We start from the raw sequence: 16,029 nt of genomic DNA on the forward strand, positions 1-16,029 counted from the left end.
AAGTCAAGACTTTAAAAGACATCTACGATGCAAACTGTAATAAAGTTTCTCAACAAACATAGTTACTGGAAGATGAATAAAAGCGTTTGATAAAGTTGGATCGCAACAGGTCCCTTCGAAGAGAGCATATTGTCAATTTCCCATATTGTGAAGTTCCAAACAACAATTGAATCGGGGTCCCGACGTCTCGCCTTCAATCGGATCTAAAGGACTTTATCTGCGATATAAAACAGAGGTAGTTCTGTCACGTAAATCTTCTATATATAGGACGTAGGTACGAGTCGCGAATCCAATAGATATATTTTCAGTATATAGATTGACTTTACATATGGATATATGTAGTTGAAATACCAGATTTTGATACTTTTATAATTTCAGATAAGTTCAGAGATTCAAACTAAATAATTATTCCAATTTATGCATTTGCTAAAGATACCTCTAGGTCATCGACCTTTTCAATGTTAATTACGTACGTCATTTATTAATCTGCAATTTTATTATAATTTATTTAAATAAAATTGTTACATTTAATTTCTTATGCTCCATTCTTTATTCTGTAATGCATTTACAGATCTACCAAAATCTGAGTAAGTAAACAGACCTTCGGAGCTCTTCACTCACCACAAACACGACTAGAAGCGGCAGAATCAATAATGAATACAGTATTCAATTGACTGGGATCTGTGGCGGTGTGGACGCCGGCTTACATATCGCAATGGATATGCTAATGCTGTATGTCCCGAGCCGATTACACGCAAACCCACTTGCTGGTGCGTCTTGATTGTTAGCAAGCATCCTGTGCTTGGAGAATACTACCAACTGGAGAAGCTTCTGCCGTGTATTTACCTATGCCAACGTTACAAGAGCTCCCACTCATTATGTACATGTGTGTGCGTCAAGTAGGTATATGCTTGTATTTGGCGTTTTTGGCGTACGTGTGTAACAAAGTGATTGAAAGTGCATATGTCAGCTTTACTATTTGTTGTGTTGCCACCTCTTGCACTTTAATTGGTAGACTTTTTCGCATAGAGATTTGCGCTCATGGCGTGTCCGGTTGGTGAAACGCTCTAAGACCCTGTGCCAGCTACACTTGACTGTATGTAAACGGACCATGCTAGTGATGCGCAGTGGAGATAGTGAATAACGATGTTGCGGAAAACGTATGGAAATTAGCGTTTGCGGTTTTATGTTAGTGATTTAACAGATTTTTTTTAAATTGATGATGAATTAAGTTTACAGTCGCATTAACTACCTGAGTTGATGACATAAGTACACATGTTTTTTGTTACATTATGAAATTACTACTTCAGTTGCATGGTACACCGAGGACATGACGTAACGTATTTAAATTTTTATTTACTCTTCATAGCCCGAGCTTTAATAACGTTGACCAAAATAAAAACAAAATCCAGCATACTATCCTCTTTCGTAAGTATCATAAGTTTCATGCCAGTGACCAGCAACTATATGAAAAGTTTAGTCAGCAAAGAGGCGAGTGTGGTTTTCATTAGACACCGTCATTTGCATGTTATTCATTAGCCGTCAGAGGGCGTTGCGCTCGTGGACAGAGCACGCCCTCTATGCACGGAAGTGGTCGGAAAAGTACAACGTTCTCTGTTTGACCATGCCACACTGGCTTCACTGGAAATGTCCGTAACAATTGTACGTACTCGGCTGAAAACACCTTTTTGTTTTGTGTTAGGAAAGCAGCATTTATTTATTTTTGAGACCGTATTTGACAAGGTAAATGGCACAATAGAAACATCTTTTTAATACGTCATGCTAAGAACGCTCCACATTCCACATTCAAAAAAAATAAAGAACAGAACAATTCAAACATTCAAATTCCGAATGCAATTTCTGCTAACATCGCACACGGCGCTCTTCTGATTTCCTTTGTAAATAGATTCGCAATCGCGAAAAATCGCAATAGACTTCGGAACGCTTCTAAAGTAAGCTTAGACGAGCGAACTAGTTGCTCAAACTCCATTCCTAGAGGGTAACTGACGTTTAGGCATCGTAGAATGCAATAACAGAGTATACGTGGTCTGTGGCAGTAAGTTTGAGCAGCTGCCTGCTTGCAAATGACCGGCGGTGGCCTAGCAGGCATCTCATGAAACTGTCATCGTAACAACTTGCTTCGTTTGCTTAGTTTCAAACCGCATTTTTGCTTATGCTTACCTTTTATGTTTAGGTTAAAGGGTACTTACCTCTGAATTCTGCTGTTATTGTAATACATACATATAACATGTGGATAGCTTATTTAAAACTAGCCGTTTTCCCGCGGTTTCACCCACGTCCCGTGGGAGCTACTGCCCGCACCGGGATAAAATATAGCCTATGTTACTCGCAGATAATATAGCTTCCTAATGGTGAAAGAATATTTAAAATTGGTCCAGTATTAGTATAGATATAGATATAGAGCAGCGGTTCCCAAATGGGGTTCCGCGGAACCCTGAGGTTCCGTGACAGGCCCTCAGGGGTTCCGTGAAATATTCAAGATTGCACTATGGTAAATCGTTTCACTTTTGACAATATTAAATTATTATTCATTTTCAATTGTCTTAAATATTGCATTCCAAAATTCCATTTAGGCACCATGTAGGTGGGTACCACTCGGGAGTGTAAGTCTCGTACTTTCGCGACAAGTGGCGGGGGAAGGCCAAGGCAGCAGATAATTTAATTCCGTTTTTACAAATTGTAGATTTACTTAATACCTCCAGGTCTTCGGCAATCGGCAAAAGTAGGTTGCGAGTCGGCTAAAAATCACCGCATTTTTTGGGCTTATTTCATCGCCAGGATTATACGTTTTCATACATTTGACAGGACGTGAAATGACACGGCATACAAGTATTTCCAGTGGCTATTTTTGCCATGAATCAAAGTGTGACATTATTTCCAATTTTTGCACCTCCACGAATCCGAAAATTTCGCGCTCGCTTCGCTCGCGACTCCATGTTCCGTGTGATGCTTTTATATTCGTTTAATTGCTCAAGTATCTAACACCGCTCTTCCGTCGAGGTTTCCTTTGATGTTTATTTTTTATTCCTCTGGTCCAGAAAAAGCAATAGCTCTTTCTTCGCTAGCTGCTTATTCATTTGCATTTGCTTTTTTGTGTGGATATTGTACTTTTTGAGACCTTATTAATTTACAGTGGTTTTGTTTATTTTGTGTAGGTACTTAAACTAAAAAAAAAAATCGCGCTCGCTTCGCTCGCGATACCGGCTGCCACTGGATGTCTTTCAATGCTACTTGCTCTTCAAACTGAAAACTATTCACATAATACACAAAGTCAAGGGCGGCTACATTGTTTTCTGACCCGTGCGGCAGATAGCCATGCTACGCCTGAGTATAATGAATATGTCTCTAACCATATTACCATTTGGTGCGCTACCACACGCCACGAACCGTACCTAAGTATATTTACGTCTTTAGTTTACTTCTTACTTAAGTTAAGGTTCCGCCGAAAAATGGTGAAATGAAAAGGGTTCCGAAGCCAAAAAAAATCGGGAACCGCTGATATAGAGAACAATACTTATAAACTAATACAAAATATGTAAACTATCACTACTGCACACGAAGTGTCGGCGTCGTGTTACGCTGCGTGGTGTCGCGTAGCCATCCTCGGAACCTCCGATTTACGACACCTTTCGGACGAAACTCTTCCTTGAGGAAGGTAAAGAAAGAAAGAAAGAAAAATTATTTATTGACACAAGCCATACATACACATAGAAATAAAAACAAAATAAAGGAACAAAAGGTTGCGCCAAATAGGTCCAGTTCAGCATTTTGTCAGACAGCTAGTGTCTGACGCTGGTTTTCAACTGGACCTATGCGGAGTTGCGGGTGCCCATCGGTATGAACTAATTTATGCTCTAGAGAGAAAAATAATATAACTACTAAACTACTAAATAAAATAAAAAAAAAACCTAAATCATAATCAGAAGGATTAGTCACAAAAATAAAATAAAAATAAAAATAGGTGTCGATGTGATGAGTTGGAACTCGCACCATGAACGACTTGAAGTTCGTATTGTGGCGCGACTCCAACTTCGCCACCCTCAAGGTCCAGTTGGTATTGGACATACTCCACGATCTGTTCCAAGCGTCCAAGGATTTCGGCCATGGCGACTGTTTTCATATAAGAAGATCAGTCAGTTGCGCAGGACTCTTGAATTCTCGGATTCAATTCCCTTGTCGGGCCGAAATTGCTTTGTGGCTTTTAGAAACTTTCACAAAGCAGCCCGAAGCCTGGACATTGGTGATTGATACACCCGTGCATCGGAAAGCACGTAAATGTTGGTCCTGCGCCTGATCTCTCTCCGGTGGACTCGTATTGCCGTCCCATCGCGCTATGAGAGTGAAGGAATAGTGAGTGCTCTTGTGTCTGCGCAAATGTGCGTGCACTGTAATATGTCCTGGGCAGTTTTAAAAAGAGTGTCTATGGAGTTTCCTGCCGGCTCTTCTCCATGAGACCAACTTTTTGGAACCGTGCAACTAATGTGACGTTTCATAGGTGCCTGCAAAGAATGCGAAATAAAAAGATTTTGATTTGGTTGGCTGACCCGGGAATTGAAACCCTGACCTCAAGCACCTAACATAATTCTTGTAATTTTCAGACAAATACTCCATGAAAATGAAGACTTATGGAGACCTGGTTACGAAGACAAGCCTGATGAGGAACTGGCTCCAATCCTTATGATGCATATCAACAAACTATTTGATAATCAAGGTGAGTCAGTCAAAGTCATGATATGAGTCTGTGAGTGTGTTAATGAGTGAGTCTTTGAGTGTGTTAATGAGTGAGTCTGATAAAGATAATTTATTTCGTGAAAACATTGGTATATGTTTACAAAAACAGGTATTTTTATGACATAAGTTGGTAATGTAAAATGAGACCCATACATTTTTTGTCTCTAATTGGCGTACAAAATGTTTACAAATAGCGAACATGCATTTTAAGCGAAACGTCACAATAAAATAACAAGTGTTAGTAGTACCGATACCGGCACGGATATTGGGCTCTCGGCGGAAGAGTGGGGATCGCTTTGCGCACCAGTACGCATAAGGCAATAAGGCAGTAAATCGCTTCTGCGCAGGTGAAGGTCATGGCTCGATATCCGTGCCGATAACTGTAGTAGTAAATATTATACCTGCACTGATCGGTACCTACCCGTACAGGTTTGTCTGTACCGGCAACCTGTTTCTTTATGTAAGCACCCTTAGGCATTATTTAAATACTAGCTGTTGCCCGCGACTACGTCTGCGTGGGCAATATAGATTTTCGTTTATTTAATCGTTTATTGCTCAACCCCTGTAGGTGATAGCGTGATAATATATAGCCTATGTGTTGAACCGGCCCCTAGGTAATAGTCATGCAAAAATTGATTTAAATCCATGCAGTATTTTTTGAGTTTATCCGGGACAAACATACAGACAAACAGACATACAGACAAAAATTCTAAAAACTACATATTTGGGTTTAGAATCGATTATGGATCACCACCCAAGTATTCTTTAAAAAAAATATTCAATGTACAGTTTTGACTTTCCTATCATTTTATTATATGTATAGATTATTATATGTATAGATGTGCTACATTGCATAATTCACTAACCTGTGTTGCAGGAGCGGCAACGTCGAAACGCAACAATATGCGAATCAAACGCGGCAAACTTATTTTAATAGCAATTAGGTCCATAATTGCTATTAAAATAATTTCATTTTGCCTTGTTAAATATTCTTACTTCTTTTAGTTTAACTTTTTGAACTAGGAACGGCAACCTTTATTTTGATTGCTAGGGGGGGGTCATTGACTTACGTACTTTATCTCTGCATTACACTAATGTTCAAAATTATGAAAACGAGAAGTAATTCCTGTGGCTAAACGACTGAATGGATTTGGATATTTTTTTTTGTATATGTAATAGGATTTAATGTAATAATGTGACTAGGTATGATTACATTAAACATTAAATCCTATCACATAAACTTTCAGGTATTCTATAACGAATTCCAAAAATTACGGTATACGCTTACCGTAAATTTTGAAAATATACTTAATGTAAACAACAACTAAAATAATCAAGCAAAATCACGCAATAAATCAGTCCTTTTCAATTTTCAATTATTTCCAATGTTTTATTAACATGAACGTGAAACGGCAAACCGTTTTTATGATTAATTTATGTTCCCAGGCCTACTATTAAAGTAATAAATTGTAATGATCATGAAAACCTGAGACACGCAATAGATTTAAAAAGCCAAAATTAGTTAAGCATTAAGTTTATAACAGCTTTTATTGTGACGAAATATTCCACGAGGTAATTAAAAACCAACAAAACAATCTATGACATCTTCAATTCAATGTATCTTTGAGACATTATTTTTAGTTACGTGCCTTTGTGGGCGGTGTACTTTTCCTTTTTTTTTTTTTCATTCAAAAGTAATAGATAAACCGGCCTTTTTTCCTTTTTGTAATGCAATTCGAATTTCGATTTTTTGTAGAGATGACCAACCTCTCTCTGGATAGGTGCCTGATTGATTAATTTAATGGCAATACCTGTTTGTCTCATTGTTTTTTTTCTAGGCTGATAATTCGCGAAGTGTGTGCGTATTTACATTATTTTTGGAAATCAAGTAGGTACATACGTAATTAATACTGGTAAACATTATTACTTGCTAATAGCAAAAAAATATATATGTTTCTCGATTCCACTTCAAAGTTGGAACTATACCCGATACAGTCACAAAGATAGAACGTCGTCTGCATTCAACTCCTGGTATTTCAATTTCAACGCTATTCATAGTACGTACGACTCCTCAAAATATAATCGCTGATGGAAACCTCTGCAAAATGCAAGAAATACCCCTTTGATTCGTCAGTCTTCTCTTAAAGCGAACAAGAACGAACTTTAATTAAAATAACTAAAAAAAAGGTTAAGACACTTGAAAGCTTATAGGATCAGATATTTATTTGAAGGGCTCTGGTGAAATGAGCAGTGCTTTGATTGCGCCTGCCAACGTATCTGCATCACAAAGGCAAGTCTTTTTAATTAGGTGACTATTCCAAAGTCGGTCCGCATACAAATGAACGAAGATTGGAGCGATTTCGAGGGCAGTTCGCATTTTTCCTTTGACGGTAAATTTAAAGGTGCCACAGTTTGTTTTTGTACATAATTGAACGGAAGGGTCGATTTGTTTTTGGATTTTCGAACTCATTAAACGCCTCATAAATCCTGGTATAGGTAGGTACTGTAGGGTTACTGTAACTGTTCACTTACATAGGTACTTTACATACTATGTGTTGAACAACAGAAAAGAGAGAAGAAATTAATATGTACCTAGTACATTTTGCCAGTTGACTTTTGCTTGACTTCTTTCATTCCTTTGCAAAAATTCGCAAATCATCAGTCCGTCTTGTGTGAGGGCGAACAATACTACATTAAAATACAATAATCTGCGTATTTAATTACAACGCCGATAGGAAATTATATACCTACATTAGTAGTCTACTAATGGTAACTGTATCGTATAAAGCGTCAACTGTATCAATTTGTAGCGCGTGGCGCGCTAGTTACCGGGATCTTTGATTAACTAATAAAAATCTTCAATAACTTAAACTTTGGTTTATTTTTTATTGTAATAAGTGACTACTTAAATATCAAAACCTAATCTTATTCTTTTACATGGAACACATTTAAATAATTGTCCAGCCAGGTATTAACCTATGGACTAAGAAGTTTGTAACTGTTCTACATATATTAGGTACTCAGTATTTATATATCGAAAATTACACAATAGTTTATGACAATAATAGAATCATATTACAACGCGGTGACAAATCTCAATACAAAAAGCATTTGTTGTAAGTGTTAGAGATATCCACGTATTTATAATTTGAGTTTAGTATTTTTCAAAATTCTAAACTTCCCCTATAACCGTTGGCAAAGCTTAAGGTACTGTTTCAGCTAAGTCGAACTATTCAGACCCATATTTCACAACGTCGAGATTGCTGGCCACTAAGTTGTATACGTCAGTTCGTACAAAAACTATATTTACTACGTGTGCAAGGATGTACCGCTTCTCTAGGAATAACTTTAAAAGATTAGAAAGTTTGCCTCGCGGTCGGTGTTGCCCTGTTCCATCTCTCGGCGGACGCATTACGGTACTACCAACCTAATGTTTACACATAAAAATAAAGTCACAACATTTGTTAGTTCTAGAAGTGTCCTTTTACACAGGTACGTGACTTACTACCTTCTTCCTCTATTGTACATGGCCGTTACCAGTACAGTTCGGTTTAGTTCGCTTTTACGCGGATGTTACGATAGTGGAAAAAGGTGTTTCCGTTTGAGCTCCTCGAATATCCTGCTTTTAGCTCATTGTATTTTTTAACCCTACAGTCCTTCTCCTGTTAAGTCAAGAAAAAACAACACGTTTCCTTAACTAAAAAACATATTATTCTGAAGTAACCTCTTAGGTTTGTCCTGAAATGAAAATGAAAACAAATGAACAAAATACTGGAATATAAAATTGAACAATAACACTATCTAATTTGAAGAATATTTCGTGAGGACACTTCATCTCAAGCCAGTCCTACGTAGTGTAGAAAACAATTTGCCTGAGTGAGCTGCACTCACACCCACGTGCCTTTCTAGCATTATTGCATCTTCGAGGAGCGTGGAACCTTCATGGCACGCTAGACTTGTTCATAATATTGCAAAGTAAAACTCCTTGCTCATAAATTGACGTCTTCAGGAGTCGGCGAATGGGCGTACACTCCGTAGCTGCGATGCGTGAGAGCGGTGCATACAACTTACACTGTGTAGCCAAAACAATAGGTCAGGTTTGTAAACCGAAGTTTGAATCCTTACAACATATGAAGAGATTTAGTTTAGTAAACTAGAATTTGCTAGTAACTAAGTAATTAGTTACCGTTGTAATACCATACGATGAAAATATTGCACTGCTCAAACTGACTAAAACTAGGGTACCCAATAAATAATAATACTATATAAAAACATCTGCCTCAATCTCTTTGGTTAGTAGATAATGTGTGTTGGTGGTTATCGACATTTAAGATAGGTGCCAAAAGAAGTGAAAGTTGTCAACCCACCCTAAGCAACACTTCTGCGCATTTTTGCGAACATGTCAGCCACTCACAGTTTTTATGTTTATGCTGCTCACAGTCGGAAACGATAAGAAAGCTCTACACTGTCACTGTATCCTTACTCCTGCTCGGTTTATATTTCATAAATGCCAATACAATAGGGCTTTAAAAATCTCTACAAAGAGCGCTTCATTGCCTTTCAATACTTATTTGAATGATTTTAAAATGTCGACTGGCTTTTCACTTTGAATAAAAGGAAGTCTTACAAGTGCAAATTGTCTAGACTATTCGGAAATACTGTTGTAATTAACTCGATAATAATGGCGGCTATGAAAATAGTTTTAATAGAAGCTTTAAATATAAATTTTCATAGAAATCTATTTTCATGTATTGCTATAAAATAGGTTTAACAATTTTATGAAAACTTGGCTCCCGTCAAACTGGTACACAGCGAATCACAATATGTATTAGTACCTGTCTACGCATCGTCATCAATCGAACATGTACCTGCGATTCCTGCGAGCCCCACTAGATGGCGTTACGATTTTAGTTCCAAATTCCTCCGCGCGCCGCGCCTCATGCACTTGCAAATTCGCTCGACACTTGCGCACACGATATATAACAAAATTTTGTTTTATTGTAAACCAATCGCTGATTACACGCCTTATTACTATCGAAGAAGATCTTTTATTCATCTCCAAACAAAAGTTGGACCTTCAGCGCCGGGTGCAGCGGAAGAAATCGTTGCGACCAGCATAAATCGGACGCACGAACGACGTCACCAGCAAGAACATCTACGGACCCATGGTACCAGCATAAAAAGGTCAGGCCAATCATCCTTATCAATCCTTAGCCCTTTTCTTTATTGTGTGCTTCATTTGTGTTGATAGTGTTGTATTGTGTTGTGTTGTGTTGATACTTAAATAATTAAAAACGCGTAAGTTTCTTTCGTCTCGTCGCTACCCTCAACTTAAAAATATAAAAATATCCTTTGTTAATCTTAAGTGCAAAATAACGGTTTCCACTGCCTTCCACAAACTACAAAATGACTAGAACTCCATCAAAGGAAAGTCGTAGCAGTAGTGAAGAGTTAATTAAAGATTTAAACAAAAGAAGAGGTGTTGTTCGCGGTAAATTTAGACTATTCATGAAATATGTGGACTCGGTAGAAGTAATGACTACGACTGAAACCATAAAATCAGAATTACAAACTCGTTTACAAAAAGTAGACTTACTACTAGAGCAATTTACAGAAATTCAGGATGAAATAGACTTAAAAATACCTGATAGTCAAGTAGAAAAAGAACTATCTGAGAGGGAATCTTTTGAAACCAATTACTACGCTTATGTGACCAAAGCTAAGTGTATTATTAACGCAGATGATGTTCAAAACAGTTCAAAAATTTTTAGTAAAGTTAAATTGCCTACAATTTCACTTCCATCCTTTGACGGATCTTATGATCATTGGTTGGAGTACCGCGATACTTACCTTTCTCTAGTACATAACTCTAAAGAAATAGATAATGTGCAAAAATTCCATTACCTACGATCTTCTCTTTCTGGCAGTGCATTATTGGTTATTAAATCCTTAGAATTCTCCTCAGAGAATTACAATGTAGCATGGGAGTTATTAGAAAACAGATTCAATAACAACCGTTTACTTGTGCAAACCCATGTTAAAGCTTTATTCTCTATGACGTCGCTTAATAAGGAATCACCTAATCAAATTCGTAAACTCATTGATACCGTTCTCAAAAATCTACGTTCCCTCAAAAACCTCGGCGAACCAACTGAGTCGTGGGACACGTTGATTATTTATTTAATTACATCTAAACTAGATTCTGTTACTGAACGAGAATGGGAGACTCACAAAAGTTCAATTATAAATAGTCAAAATCAGTCAATTTCACGTACAAGGGTTGATGATTTAATAACGTTTCTTAAAAATCGGGCTGACGTACTGGAAACTATTAATTTTGCACATAGTAAATCATACACAGATAATAACATAAAAAAACCGTCACAGTCACAACAATCAAACAAATCACATAGTTACACATCAACACAAAATAAACAACCTAATAATAAAAATTCCAAACGTCCTCGTATTTGCGCTATGTGTCAAGCTAATCATCCGCTTTATTCTTGCGAGTCATTCTTAAAATTAAATATTAATGATAGAATAAAATTCGTTAATGAAAAGAAGTTATGTTGCAATTGTTTACGCGCTAATCACTCGGCAGATGAGTGTTGGTTTGGTCCGTGTAAGCAATGCAACAAAAAACACAACAATCTACTTCATGATAAATGTGACGATAGCGCGAGTGTATCCACCTCGCCAGTCGTTGCGCATAATTCTCAGGCATCGTCACAGAATACAACTAGTGGTAAGTCTTTACATACTGCCACATTACATTCTGCATCTCATACGACACATCAGAGCACTACTCATTCATTATTAGAGACTGTCCTGCTGTCTACAGCTTTAGTTGAGGTTGCAGATAAAAGCAATAACTATCACACTACTCGCGCTTTACTAGATAATGGTAGTCAGCATTCCTTCATAGCGGAATCATTATGTAAACGACTTAAACTCAATTTAATACAGTCCACTGTGCAAGTCTCCGGAGTAGGTAACTCGGTGACTAATTCTACACAATCTTGTGAAATTAATTTGAGATCTAAAACTACACAATATAACACACGCATGAAGTGTTTAGTTTTGAATCAAATAACAGCTCAATTACCATGTTTAGGTACAACTTCAAACATAAATATCCCTGATCATGTACAGTTAGCTGATTCGGAATTTTATTCGCCATCAGAAATCGAATTATTAATTGGGGCAGATAAATTCTGGGAACTTTTAACTGATGGACTGATTCGCCTAAGTAGTGGTCCATATCTTCAGAATACTCAGTTAGGATGGGTAATATCTGGCCCATTGCTGAATAAAAAAACTTCACGCAACAATCGAGTTCAATGCAATTACTCACAATCATTAGACGCTCAACTTAGGAAATTCTGGGAGCTAGAAGAACTACCTCCGCAAAATAAATTAACTAATGACGAGTCTTTGTGTGAAAACTTGTTTTTACAAACTACGTACCGCGATAACACGGGTCGGTTTTTTGTGCGCATTCCATTAGCCGAGCCCAGCGATACACTGGGAGATACGTATGCGCTCGCACTTAATCGCTTTCACGCACTTGAACGAAAATTAGATAAATCTACGCCTGAATATAAAAGGTTATATTGTGATTTCATGAATGAATATTTGAGTTTAGGTCACATGAGTCGAGTCAATTCTTATCCATCACCAAATTATTTTCTACCGCATCACGGTGTTTTAAGAATTCATAGTAGCACTACGAAACTTAGGGTTGTTTTTGATGGTAGTGCGAAGTCAACTTCGGGTAAATCGCTTAACGATATTCAGCATATTGGCCCTAGTTTACATAATGATGTTTTCTCAATCTTGTTACGATTTCGTCAATTTAGATTCGTTGCATGCGCCGACGTCGAGAAGATGTTCCGGCAAATTAATCTACAACCGGATCAAAGAAATCTTCAATTAATTATTTGGCGAGAAAATAAATCCGATGAACTCGGTGTATTTCAGCTTAATACGGTGACATACGGTACCGCGTCCGCTCCTTATCTAAGCATTCGTTGCATCAAACAGCTGGCGTCGGAATGTAAGGATGACGTCATAAAACAGGTTATCAACGAAGATCTGTTTGTCGATGACTTAATTACAGGTAATGATGATAAACAATGTTTATTAGATATTTGTACCAAAGTAAATGATACTTTAAAATCTGGTTGCTTCCATTTACGTAAATGGTTGTTTAATTCGGAATCATCTACAACAGATCAACAAAAAGATTTATCTTTAGGAGAAAATTGTTTAACTAAAACTCTGGGTATTGGTTGGTTAAATTATTTAGATTTATTATATTTTACGACAAAAATTGATCAAAACTTTACTCATGTGACTAAGCGCGTTATCTTGTCCGTTGTTTCACAGGTGTATGACCCATTAGGCTTGTTATCACCCGCAATTATAATTGTGAAAATACTTTTACAGAAACTATGGCTTTGTAAATTAAGTTGGGACGATCCAGTACCAAATGATATTCTGTCTACGTGGAAAAACTTTATTGCCACTCTTCAACACTTACAAGACATAAAAATTCCTCGTCATGTCAGGGAAATAAATACAAATTATACAGATTTACACATTTTTTCGGATGCATCACAGGATGCATATGGTGCATGTGCCTTTATAAGTACATACAATGACAACTCACCAGCTACAGTTAGGATACTTTGTGCCAAGACCAAAGTCGCACCAATTAAGCCAGTCACAATACCGCGTCTTGAGCTGTGCGGAGCGTTAGTTGGTGCCAAGCTGTATCAAAAAATTGTTCAGTCATGGAGATTGAAATTTAACCACATATATTTTTGGTCTGACTCAATGATTGTCATAAATTGGATTAAAATGTCACCTAATTTGTTAAAAACGTTCGTGCAGAACAGAGTCGTGCAAATCAACGAACTGACTGGTGAGTTGCCGTGGTTACATGTTGCTGGTAAAGACAACCCGGCTGACCTCTTATCTCGCGGGCTCACGCTCGACGCGCTTCAAAGTACAGATATTTGGTGGCACGGGCCAGCATTTTTAAAGGATATGCACATGAATTTTAAATATGACAACCAGAATGAAATTATAAATTTAAACGATTTACCAGAAATGAAATCAAAGGTTTTATTTACACAGTCGACTTATACTAGTATTTTTATTTTCGAACGTTTTTCAAATTTTAATCGCATGAGACGTGCAGCCGCTTACGTGTTACGATTCATTAATAATGCACGAATTAAAAGTAAAACGGAACGTAGCATTGGTCCGTTAACGGCTGATGAATTAAATAAATCAACGTTAGTTTTAGTACGCTTAGCACAACATGCATCATTTGCAGACATTTTGAATCAATTGATAAATAACTTACCTGTAAAGTCGATGAGAAACATATCTAGTCTTGATGTGTTCTTGGATTCTGATCGCATTATAAGAGTGGGAGGTAGATTAGTAAATTCACGCACCTTCCCATACAGTAAAAAACACCCTATATTGTTATGTTCAAAACATACCTTCACGCGACTACTTTTTCAATTTGAACACAAACGTCTACTCCATGCTGGTCCACAGCTTCTCTTGGCTACTATCAGAGAGAGTTGGTGGCCACTCAGGGGTCGTGATTTAGCTAAGCAGACGGTACATAAGTGCATTATATGTACTCGCCAGAAAGGGAAGGCACTATCAGTAAAAATGGGTAACTTACCCTTTGAGAGATTGGAACCGGGGTATCCTTTCTTGCGCTGCGGTGTGGATTATGCGGGACCTATGTTTATATTGAATCGGAAGGGAAGGGGTTCAAAACTTGAAAAATGTTATGTGTGCCTATTCATATGCTTTACCACTCGAGCGATACATCTAGAATTGGTCACAAGTTTAACTTCTGAGGCGTATTTACTTGCTTTAAAAAGGTTCCTATGTCGTCGCGGAAAACCCGCTTATATATTTTCCGATAACGGAAAAACATTCGTAGGCGCACTCAAGGAATTTTCAGATTTTTTAAATCATAGTGAAAATGATATTTTAAATTTTGCAGCAAATGAAAATATTAAGTTTAGCTTTATACCTCCGTACTCCCCACATTTTGGAGGTTTGTGGGAGGCAGGGGTCAAATCTTTTAAATATCATCTCCGTCGCGTAGGAAACGTTAACCTCACGTATGAGGAATTTTCAACATTATTAGCACAAATTGAAGCCCTCCTCAACTCCAGACCTATGTATCCCATGTCTTCAGACCCAAACGACCTACTCCCTCTTACACCAGCCCATTTTCTGATTGGCCGGCCGCTCACTGCACCTGCCTGCGAAGACCTCACAGCTTCGAATACATCACGCCTGGTCCGCTACGAGCGCATCGAACAAATGAGGCAAAATTTTTGGAAACGCTGGTCGCAGGAGTACGTTTCGGAACTGCAGACAAGGACCAAATGGCAGTACAACACCGGCACAATAGCACCCAATACATTAGTGCTCATCAAAGATGACAATTTGCCACCCTTAAAATGGCGTCTTGGACGAGTCATAACCACTTTCCCTGGGAAGGATGGACTAGCACGTGTAGCTGACATCAAAACAGCTAACGGAGTAATACGACGGTCATACCCCAGATTGTGTCCGCTACTACAGGAGGAAGAACCTTAACTTCTCCCAACTTCTACTTCTGCGTTGGAGGCTGTCACTCCAAGGCGGGCGGCATGTCTACGCATCGTCATCAATCGAACATGTACCTGCGATTCCTGCGAGCCCCACTAGATGGCGTTACGATTTTAGTTCCAAATTCCTCCGCGCGCCGCGCCTCATGCACTTGCAAATTCGCTCGACACTTGCGCACACGATATATAACAAAATTTTGTTTTATTGTAAACCAATCGCTGATTACACGCCTTATTACTATCGAAGAAGATCTTTTATTCATCTCCAAACAGTACCTGTAGAGAACATGAGCTGCACATCAGTAAACCGTCGGGTATAAAACCGCAATAACATCGTAAATCAAACAGTCGTCAAGGAAAATGAAATGCTGAGTCGACGACAGTCGGCATGCATCCGACATATTGATAACAACGATCATAGCACATCAGCGGAACGGATCCAATCCAATAATGTAACTTGGGCAATAACACGTAGGTGAGCGGATTACCGTTACCCACACATCGCCTGCGCATATATCAATATGAAAGATAAATAATTGTCTTCTCCCCCTAAAATTGTCTCCGCGGCGACGTTTATTGGTTTGTTTGCGAAGAAACTTGGCGCCGTATTCTACCTGCGTTA

General features: G+C 38.1%; 1 protein-coding gene across 1 annotated transcript; it reads left to right on the plus strand.

Annotated features, from left to right (window-relative positions):
* The first annotated feature begins 715 nt into the window (after positions 1-715).
* Positions 716-15,653, plus strand: LOC124640322. Its single transcript, XM_047178038.1, has 3 exons — positions 716-732; positions 4,620-4,732; positions 12,875-15,653. Exons 1-3 carry the CDS (start codon positions 716-718, stop codon positions 15,394-15,396), a joined length of 2,652 nt encoding a protein of 883 aa, XP_047033994.1. The 3' UTR covers positions 15,397-15,653.
* The last annotated feature ends 376 nt before the right edge of the window (positions 15,654-16,029 follow it).

This window comes from Helicoverpa zea, chromosome 20 (assembly GCF_022581195.2).
Source record: "Helicoverpa zea isolate HzStark_Cry1AcR chromosome 20, ilHelZeax1.1, whole genome shotgun sequence".
Classification (NCBI taxonomy): Eukaryota; Metazoa; Arthropoda; class Insecta; order Lepidoptera; family Noctuidae; genus Helicoverpa; species Helicoverpa zea.